This window comes from Hypomesus transpacificus, unplaced genomic scaffold (genome assembly GCF_021917145.1).
Source record: "Hypomesus transpacificus isolate Combined female unplaced genomic scaffold, fHypTra1 scaffold_241, whole genome shotgun sequence".
In the NCBI taxonomy this organism is placed as follows: domain Eukaryota; kingdom Metazoa; phylum Chordata; class Actinopteri; order Osmeriformes; family Osmeridae; genus Hypomesus; species Hypomesus transpacificus.
Window position 1 is genome coordinate 54,295 of NW_025813772.1, and position 10,200 is coordinate 64,494.

General features: G+C 49.5%; 1 protein-coding gene across 1 annotated transcript; it reads left to right on the forward strand.

Annotated features, from left to right (window-relative positions):
* Positions 1 to 1,254: 1,254 nt before the first annotated feature.
* Positions 1,255 to 8,896, forward strand: prkaa1 (protein kinase, AMP-activated, alpha 1 catalytic subunit). The gene is made up of 9 exons (XM_047014357.1): positions 1,255 to 1,793; positions 3,230 to 3,371; positions 4,450 to 4,543; positions 4,711 to 4,855; positions 5,343 to 5,430; positions 5,737 to 5,961; positions 6,192 to 6,711; positions 8,030 to 8,156; positions 8,411 to 8,896. Exons 1-9 carry the CDS (start codon positions 1,697 to 1,699, stop codon positions 8,704 to 8,706), a joined length of 1,734 nt encoding a protein of 577 aa, XP_046870313.1. The 5' UTR covers positions 1,255 to 1,696; the 3' UTR covers positions 8,707 to 8,896.
* The last annotated feature ends 1,304 nt before the right edge of the window (positions 8,897 to 10,200 follow it).

Genomic DNA, 10,200 nt, shown 5'->3' on the forward strand with positions numbered 1-10,200 from the left:
AGTAGGCATAGGCACCAGTGCTGGAGCTTCAATGCTTTAACCCCCCTCTCTCTCCCTCTTTCCTGGCACCTCCCTGGCAATTCCCAGGGCCTGTCTGTGCCCCACTGAGCTGACAACACTGATGTGTCATCCAAGCATTGGGGGTGAAGTGTGTGTGTGTGTGTGTTCCATCTATGTAGAGCCAGAGTTTCTGTGTGTGGGTGTCGACACTGGGGATGCTCGCTCCCGGACTGTGCAGTTCACAGCAGGGACTGAGGGCAATAGAGAGCAGCTATTTGAAAGAACTACATGTACAAACACGTTTCTTCAAACCCTCAACTGCATCACCTGACTTACATGGGGGAATAAGTCACAGGAGTACGCGTGTCCCTCCACCTGTGAGACCGTCACTACCTACATCCAGTCAGACCAACACTGTCAAGCTGGCTCAGTCTTACCATGAGTCATGCAGACACCCAGCAATGCCTGCTGTGTAGTGTGTGTAGTTCCCTTGTGTGTGTCTATATCTGTGTGTTTGTGTGTGAGAGAGAGAGAACTGTTGCTAGCCCTGTTGAACCAACTGTTTTGTCTGCTGCCCTCGTGGCTTTGCCTTTAGAGGGGACACCGTTTTAGTGGACTGGGTATGCTGGGTTGGTGGTTGACTGACTGACTGACTGGCTGGTTCACTGACTGGTCTGGTGTCTGCATGGTATCTGAGAAACCTTATTTAGGAAGAACAGAGGCTCTGCTGGAAAGCTTCCTTGCAGTCAATACAACCTACGAAGCACTACAGCCCTCACTTTGCTTAAGTGATATCCAGCAGAGGAAGAGAGAGAAAGGGAGAGAGAGAGATGAGGGAGGGGGGTAATGGCTTTTTGGGCAGAACCCCAGGAGTTGTCAGCTCTGATTTAATGTGGTCGAGCTGAACCCCTGAGCTTGTGACTGCTTTCTCATGCATGAAAATCCTACTGTTCATGAACTTATATGACTTTATCATGATACACAATTAACTCTTATAATCAATGATAGTTGCAAATTAACTTTGCGAGGTTTGGATTGGAGGATGGATGTTGATAAATGATATTGAGATCAGTTTGAAACTATATAAACAAAAGAAATGTGGGGAGATGGAAAGTATTTACCAATAATCAGGATGCTAGCGCCATCTTGTGGCAGGTAGACAAGTTTGGCACTATGCTCCGGAGACCGGTTCTAATTGTTTTTCTATTTAGCCTTTCCTGCATGTGTACAATGTATAAACAAGTTTATTGCCAAAGAGCTGTTCACAGTACGCTTTTTTCTAGCTAGCATTGAATAATTGGAGAATTTGAGCAGGGTGTGAAGTGTATGTTTTATTAATGACAGTAGACTATTTTGTGTGTGGGTCTGTATGTTATTAGCTAACATTTTGGTTAGTGGTGCATTAGTAAGCTAGCTAATTGAATGTACGCCACATAATATAGACATGCCATTTACAAGCATGCAACAAATATACAAGTTGTATTTTTGACCTTAAAGTAGAATGTAGAAAATAATTGAATAATATCTCAATGTAATTTAATTTGTAATAACAAAACAAGTTTTTCCCTGACTTCAGTGTTGTGCCACCCGGAACTGCTTATTTCGTATTGCGTCCCTCCCAGTTTCTCTCGCAGCCAAGTCAGACCCGTCTGCCCGCAGCAGCCAGCTAGCTTCTCAGCAAGGCCACTGCGGGAAGATGGCGACGGATAAACAGAAACATGAAGGTAGAGTGAAGATTGGACATTATATTCTTGGAGACACACTTGGAGTGGGGACGTTCGGAAAAGTTAAAGGTACGTGTTATTGTCTTCTATCGTGTTCACTGGCGAGGGAGTGTGTGTGGAAATGAGAAGCAAGCTAGCCTACTCGTGCAACACTTGTTGTCCAGTTTGCTTGAACGGCCCCGTCTATTTACTGGAATTGATGTAGATTTATGTTGACAATGTATGTATGTACATTACTTACTCTCCCACTCTCTCCGTTACACAGTAATTTATGGTGCCTATTTTCTTGTTGATAAGTTGCAATCTATCTAGGGATTCCTCAAACTAAAGCTGGTATTTCAGTGGCATGGCAAGTTTCCCATCCAGTGAATAGTCTGGCTCGTGGAAGCTTGATGTCGAGGCTAGCTAAGGGCTAGATAGTTAAGAGCTAAAGACGGGTGGTCAGCAACATCCACTGGTTGTTAAACTGTCATCACGGAAGAGATGAGCTTGTAAGCTAGCACTAGCCACTAAGTTAGTTCTCAGTCATATTTACTCAAGTAGTTGCAGCATATTTCCGTTGAAGGCAGATGTTTTTGTGTGAGAAAAGAACGCAGTTCAGGTGTGTGTGTGGCCTGTAAATGTATGGTGTTTGTTAACCTGTCTTAGTGTGGTACTTAGAGCTAGCTATACTTGGTTGTTTTACGTTTACCTGGGTAGCAATGTGATTATTACTTAACTAGTTTAATGCCTAGTACTTAGTTAGTACTAAAGTTTGGCTACTAACCAATGCAAGGCCAGTTTAACTTAACATGCCGTTCAGTGTTAGAGATTTATCTTAAACCACCAATGAATAACTCCTTAATGCTTACTTCATCAGGCCCCTTTCCGGCGAAGTTGTTCAAAAATGCAGAGCCGGTTGGGCAATTTACTCAATGAGTCACTACGTGCTAGTTGACTGGTTGCTGGGTTAATACTCCACCGGGTCAGCACAACTGCTTGATCAATATGAGCTGTTTGCCTTTCTGTGTCAGGCCATCTCATCTACCTGCTTTTCACTGTCCTTGTCAATTCGGCCAGTGTTGTCGTTTACGTTGCAGTTCAGGGTCAGAAGGGTAAGAGGTGGGCTGGGCCTCGTGTCTGCCCAGGCATGTTTTGCTGAGTGTATCTTAAGGGCCGTAGCAGACAGTTGGTATGGAACACAACCCTTCAGACAGATCAAGTTGGAGACTATTGGAAATAGCTGGGTGGGGTTGGAGTTTCTTTTGAACTGATACATTTCAAATATTTGACTCTAGACTGTTTTCCTAATTCCTGCCCCAAAGGCTATTTCTAACTCCCCCCCCCCCCCCCCCACAGGCAATGTTTTCCAACTACCTCCCCCCCACCCCCCCCATACACACACACGCACAGACAGACACACGAACAAACGTCCTTACCTCACTCCCTCTTCTCTCTCTGTCTCTCTCTCTCTCTTTCTGTTTCTCTCTGTCTTTCTCTGTCTCTCTCTCCCCCTCTGTCTGTAGTGGGCCAGCATGAGCTGACCAAGCACCAAGTGGCCGTGAAGATCCTGAACAGGCAGAAGATCCGCAGTTTGGACGTGGTGGGCAAGATCCGCCGGGAGATCCAGAACCTGAAGCTGTTCAGGCATCCCCACATCATTAAGCTGTAAGTCCCAGATTACACGCCTGTCTCACAGTAGACTAATCCCCCCCCCCCACCCCCACACAGTCCCACCCACCCATCTTTTCCTAGGTTTCCATGTGCTGTTTTAGAGTGCGCAGAGTGCATTTGTATTTTTATCTCTCCACTCCCTCCATGCCCGTTTCCTTTTGTCCCTATCCATCTCTCTCTTTTTCTCTCTTTTACATCTGTCTGTTTAACAACCCCTCTCTTGGTCAGACAGGTGCTTTGTGTCCGGCTTGTGTTTTAGCGAGAGCTACACTTTTGTTATTTTGTCGTCACAGTACATGATATGATGGGAACTCTGAAAGAATCCGTTATCATCAGATAAATTCCCCCATGTAGGAAAGCCTTCCCCGATTGGCTGCTGCAGTTTCCCAAATTGTCCCTGATTGGTTGTGAGGTCTTTTGGGGGGGGGGGGTTACTTCCTGGGGTGTGGTCTCCTGGGACCTAACCAGAATGTTTCCATTTGATGTTCCCTGTTAAGTTCATCCTCTCGAGCTAAAAGCAACATATCGAAAGGAATCTCCGTCGTTCCTCTCCCCAAACCCTAACCCAGGGGCATCCTTCCCTGTGTGTAAAGTCCTGTTCCCTGTGGCCTATCAAAATAGTTTCACTACGGCAACTCTGCCAAGTGGTTGTGCTCTCTGGGATCCCATTTGTGCGCCCACGCTATACTCGTTCATCCGTTGACATAAACACAGCATGTTCAAACAAGTAATGCAATGTCTGTGTGCTGCTGTTGTTGTTTTTGGGACGGTTTGTGTCGCGGTCGTGTTGTCGCTAATGTGTTCCAGGCCTCACCCTTTAGCAATGTGCTCAACGCCGTTCGTTACAGCTCAGTCAAGTGTTGACTGTCAATGCGACTGCAGTTTGACCTGTCGATCATTTCCAAAGCCGTCCCCGTCTCAACACTGACTTACGTGGTCGACAATAGAAACGAGCCTCCGGACTTTGACCCTTCTGGTCTGGTCCTGACACAGACCCCCGTATTTTCATAGGAGCTAACGTGTCTGTGTCTGAGACGGACTGACTCAGTAATGTTTGTGTGTGCGGCCTCAGGTACCAGGTGATAAGCACGCCCACAGACATCTTCATGGTGATGGAGTACGTCTCCGGAGGAGAGCTCTTTGACTACATCTGCAAAAACGGAAAGGTAACCCCAAACCCAACCGGATCTCCGGAAGCCTCCGGCGTTGCTCCAGACACTCACACGTTCCCGTATGGATGTGTGTGTGTGTGAACCCTGCTGTGTGTGCGTGTGTGTGAACCCTGCTGTGTGTGTGTGTCCTTGATGCGTGTGTTTTTTTCCGCGGGGGACAGCTGGAGGAGAAGGAGAGCCGCCGTCTGTTCCAGCAGATCATCTCGGCCGTGGACTACTGCCACAGACACATGGTGGTCCACAGGGACCTCAAGCCTGAGAACGTGCTGCTGGACGCTCAGATGAACGCCAAAATCGCCGACTTCGGTGAGTCCCACGCGCGCATTCCTACCGGGCTCAGCCGACGCGCACGCTCGAGCGCTGGGCAGGCACACCGAATCCCGCACTTGGCTTGACCCAGCTATGCTCACCCCGATGTCACACAGCTGAACACCACCGTAGGGAGAGCAAGAGGTCAGTCTGTCAAGGAGCAGAGGCCCTGAGGGGAGGGGAGGAGGGGGGGGGGGGAGAGAGAGAACTAGAGAGAGAGAGAGAGAGAGGTCTAGGGTGAGAGAGAGAGAGAGAGCTAGAGAGAGAGAGTTCTAGGGTGAAAAGAGAGAGAACTAGAGAAAGAGAGAGAGACCTAGGGAGAAAGTGAGAGGGAAGGGGGGGGCAGCAAACAGCACAGGCGTCTAGCATACAGGGAGTCAGTCCAGTCAGCTGAGAAGGGAAATCTCCATATCGAATTCACTTACCCCGCTCACAAGCACACAGCCCACGGCTCCAGTCTAACTGTCTGCGCTCCTGGCTTTAGGGCTGTCCAACATGATGTCAGACGGAGAGTTTTTGCGGACGAGTTGTGGTTCGCCAAACTACGCCGCCCCCGAGGTCATCTCCGGAAGGTACTGAGTCGCCACATCCACGTACCACAACATTTGGAACGGCCGATGTGGTTCGTTTGAGTGTATTTCCTTAGCCGCTGTCCTAGAAAGCGCCATTAAATATGGTCGTCCTGCCTTCCTGTCACTTGGCAGACGCTCTCATCTAAAAGTGACGTACGTGGTGGGATTTGAACCCTTTTGACCTCCTTCATCTGCAGTCAAATGCGACACCTGTTATGGGCTGGAGTCGACGCTACGTGAGCTTGGTACACTTCCAAAGAGAGTGTGTGTGTGTGTGTCTGTGTGTGTGTGTGTCCCGTCGCCAAGGCTCTACGCCGGTCCAGAGGTGGACATCTGGAGCAGCGGGGTGATCCTGTACGCTCTGCTGTGCGGCACGCTGCCCTTCGACGACGACCACGTGCCCACGCTCTTCAAGAAGATCTGCGACGGGATCTTCTTCACGCCGCAGTACCTGAACCCCGCCGTGATCAGCCTGCTCAAGCACATGCTCCAGGTGGATCCCATGAAGAGAGCCACCATCAAAGAGATCCGGTAAGTTTTCTTCGAAACCCCGATACGTGCTGTCTTTTGTCGATGGGTTGTCCCGCGTCTGAATGGGCCTCGGTGCGGACGACTTCCAGGGTCCAGGCAAATCAGACGGCACACAAACAGTTGTCGACACCTGACTGACTACCAGCTGACTTGATTTGATTTGATTTGATTTTGATTTGATTTGATTTGATTTGATTTGACTGTCCTGTCTTCATGCCCCCCCCCCCCAGGGAGGACCAGTGGTTCAAAGAGGACCTTCCCAAGTACCTGTTCCCAGAGGACCCGTCCTACAGCAACAACATGATCGACGACGAGGCCCTGAAGGAGGTGTGCGAGAAGTTCGAGTGCTCCGAGGAGGAGGTGCTTACCTGCCTCTACAGCCGCAACCACCAGGACCCGCTGGCGGTGGCCTACCACCTCATCATCGACAACCGCCGCATCATGAGCGAGGCGAAGGACTTCTACCTGGCCTCCAGCCCGCCGGACTCTTTCCTGGACGACCAGCACCTCACCGCGTCCTCCGCCTCCGCTGCCGGCATCAAGCCCCACCCCGAGCGGGTGGCGCCCTTCTTGGTGGCCGAGACCACGCCCAGGCCCCGGCACACGCTGGACGAGCTGAACCCCCAGAAGTCGAAGCACCAGGGGGTGAGGAGGGCCAAGTGGCACCTGGGGATCCGGAGTCAGAGCCGGCCCAATGACATCATGTCGGAGGTGTGCCGCGCCATGAAGCAGCTGGACTACGAGTGGAAGGTGAGGGGGACGGGAGGGGAGGGGGACGGGAGGGGGAGGTGGACGGGAAGGGGAGGGGGACGGGAAGGGGAGGGGGAGGGGAGGGGGGTAGGGTGAGAAGGAGAGGGCTGGGGGCAAGTGAGGAGAGGCAAAGAAACGGATCAAAGCTATAGGGGGGTTTTCGGGCTCTAACCCCTTAGCTTCTGACAGTGGGTGAGTCACGAGACGGAGAGTTCATGTGTTGGAGGGGCCCGTGCCCCTTCACCCTGCCCTTCCCTGCCTCTATCAGAGCCTGGGTCTCCTGATTAACACTGGAGAGACCCTGCTGACGAAGCACAGCTTCCCCGCTGGATATTATTTGACGTAACCCCTCAGCGGTGCCGCAGGGCGGATTTTCTTTCATTCTTTTTTTCTTTCTTTTCTCTGTTGTGTTTTTTCGCCCGACCGCTTCTTAAGGAATGTTGTTTCTTACTCAGGAGCTATTTTCAGTACTGTAAGTATACAGCCTCTTATCAGCTGCAGTGGCATTGAACTTGTGTGAGAGTGATAAAGCAGTTCCTGTTTAGACGTTTGCTGATAAATGGCAACTGTTGGTGGTTCTATCTCACAATGGGCACCGGGTAGTAAAACTGATACCGTGCCTCAGTTCGGATTAAGTTCTCAAATAAGAGCTCTTTCCTGTAAAATGACTTTTCGACCTGAACTTCAGAGCGGTCTCTTGACATTCTGTTGTGTGCTAAATAGTGAACAGCTGGAAAAATGCCTTCTCACTATTTTTCATGACCCACCACAGCGTTCCAATTACTTATCTAACCAATTTCTAATGCCAAGGAAAACAACATAGTCAAATAAAAAAATAAAATGTTTACAAAACATTTGACCTGATCCTCAACTGATCGCTGTCCTTGACCAGACATGTCCTTGTTGATGAGTCCAGCCAGCTCCACCTGTGTTTGAGAAGAAGCTAATGAAGCGTTGATCAACACAGCATGGTTCATGGGGCAAGAGGCCAATTTCTGTTTACATCAAATGAGGCAGATGGAATAGAATTCCTTTATTGCCATGACAACATAATTGATTGATTAATGAATTCAGTTTAAAACAAGATTGATAGAAAATGCTGGGTATATAAATATAATTTGCACAGTAATTTGCTCAGCATGTGTATCCTACCTGGCATAACGAGGCCACCAGCCCTTAATACTAAACGCTAGGAAGCCATTTTGATACTTAACTTTTAGAGAGCAAATACTTTTGAGCAAACCCTTTCCTTCCCAAATCAGGGCAGTCAACTGATGTTTAAGAGAACGTGCCCTAAATCTTCTGTGACGCTTGGCAGGTCGCAAACCCATATTACCTGCGCGTGCGGAGGAAGAACCCAGTCACGGGGATGCAAACCAAGATGAGCCTGCAGCTCTACCAGGTGGACAGCAGGACATACCTTCTCGACTTCCGTAGCATCGACGGTGAGTTGCTAGCTAGCTTCATTGCAACCAGCACATGCCACTGCTACACCAAATTCCTCCTTTCAGGCTTTATATTCAAAGGCATTTTTGTTTCTTGACTTCATCTTAAACATGTCATCCAACTGAATGTCTCTCTCTTGTTCTGTCATTCACTCTGTCATTCTGTCTCACTCTCTGCCATTCACCCTCACTCTCTCTCTGCCATTCACTCCGTCACTAACTGATGTCAACACTCTTCCTCCTGTGTCCTCCAGATGACATGTTAGAGACTAAATCGGGCACGGCCACCCCCCACCGCTCGGGCTCCGTGGGGAACTACCGCACGACCCTTAAGAACGATGCCGAGGTGGCCGAGGCCAAGGGAGACGGTGCCTCCGCCCCCGTGCCTGCCGCCACCCCGGCCAAACCCTCCGAGGGCTCGCTAGCGTCCTCGCTCACCTCGTCTGTGGACTCCGCCGGGGGCGACGGCATCGCGTACCCCCGCCCGGGCAGCCACACCATAGAGTTCTTTGAGATGTGCGCCAATCTCATCAAGCTACTTGCACGATAGCTACTAGCAGCAGCAATCAATCCGCTGGCCTTCTTTTTCTTCTTCTTTTTTTCTTTCTCTCCTCCTGTCTGAGTGTCTTTATAAGCAATAAGCATGCAACCAATTCATGGCTCAAGTCATCCTTCTCGAGGTGAGGATGTGCTGGTGGTTCCATGGCACTGATGCAAGTTTGCATCTCCCCCCCCCCCCCTCTCAACGTCCCACCCCCTCCTCCCCAATAGATGGAGAGGGGGGGGGGAGGGGGCAAACAGTATGGGGAAGTGTAAGGTGAGGGTTAGGTATGAACCCAGGTGAGCAACTATTACCAAGCCACTTTATTGCCATAATAGGATATCATTCTAAGAGATGGTTAGGTTTTCCATTATCAACATGATTAGAAATCACCATACTCCTCCCACCCCAGCTGGTCAGGACCCATACATATATAGTATGTCTTGAGTGATACACTGAAGTAGCTGTACTGTAGTCAGTGCACATTGCTGTATTTTTGTCCAGTACAGGGGGGAAAAAAGCACGTTTTCACCTGGAGGGAGAAGGGAGCCAGAGGGAGAGAGCCAGGGGGAGAGGAAGGGGGCCAGAGGGAGAGAGCCAGGGGGAGAGGAAGGGGGCCAGAGGGAGAGAGCCAGGGGGAGAGGAAGGGGGCCAGAGGGAGAGGAAGGGGGCCAGAGGGAGAGAGCCAGGGGGAGAGGAAAGGGCCAGAGGGAGAGAGCCAGGGGGAGAGGAAGGGCGCCAGAGGGAGAGAGCCAGGGGGAGAGGAAGGGGGCCACATAGATGGGCTAGGTGGGTTTATGAGGGCCGGTGAGGTGGTTGAGGGGGAAGCAGGAAGCACTTTTGCACCGTTTTTCTTTTATTTCCCGCTGCTCTGTTGTTCTCTGAGACGGAGGAACCTGTGCAGATCTCAGCGGGGGAACTGTGCCGGCTGGAACGAGGGCTGCCATGCCAGCTGTGCCCTCTGGACTCTGAGGAAGTGCAATGACCCAGTGTCTTTCTCTTTTGTCAGGCAAAAAAAAAAGGAGTACTTCATCAGAATTATGTTTTGCTGTTGGTTATTTTGTGAATTTCACTGAGTTTTGAAAGTCTAGATTTTCATGATTTTGTCATTGTTGTAAAGAAAATGTCTATTTGGATTTGTCTGTCCCCTACATTTTATATATAAAGAATTTAAAAAATGCATTACGATATATTTATCAGTGCTTTAAGTGGGGAACATAATTATATTGAAATAGGATTTTTGACTGAAAGATGCGTTTGTCTTGGATCAGTATATTGCTCGGTGGCATTTTATTCATTTAGCTTTTGCTTTCATTTTAATCACTGTTATTTAGGTGCCCTTCTATGCCTGTCTTCAAAACCCCAATGCATTTCAAAACAGGAGTGAGATCAACAAACAGTTGGCACATTCACAGCACCATGTACCAAGATATAAAAGGTTGACAATGTTTTTGTTTTGATGTTTCTTGGCCGTTTTGAAAACTTCACTGATCAGGTTTCTGT

Coding starts and splice junctions, on each gene's coding strand:
- prkaa1 (XM_047014357.1), top strand. CDS start 1,697: ATGGCGACGGATAAACAGAAACATGAAGGTAGAGTGAAGATTGGACAT. Junction 1,794..3,229: donor GACGTTCGGAAAAGTTAAAG/GTACGTGTTATT, acceptor CTCTGTCTGTAG/TGGGCCAGCATGAGCTGACC. Junction 5,962..6,191: donor GCCACCATCAAAGAGATCCG/GTAAGTTTTCTT, acceptor CCCCCCCCCCAG/GGAGGACCAGTGGTTCAAAG.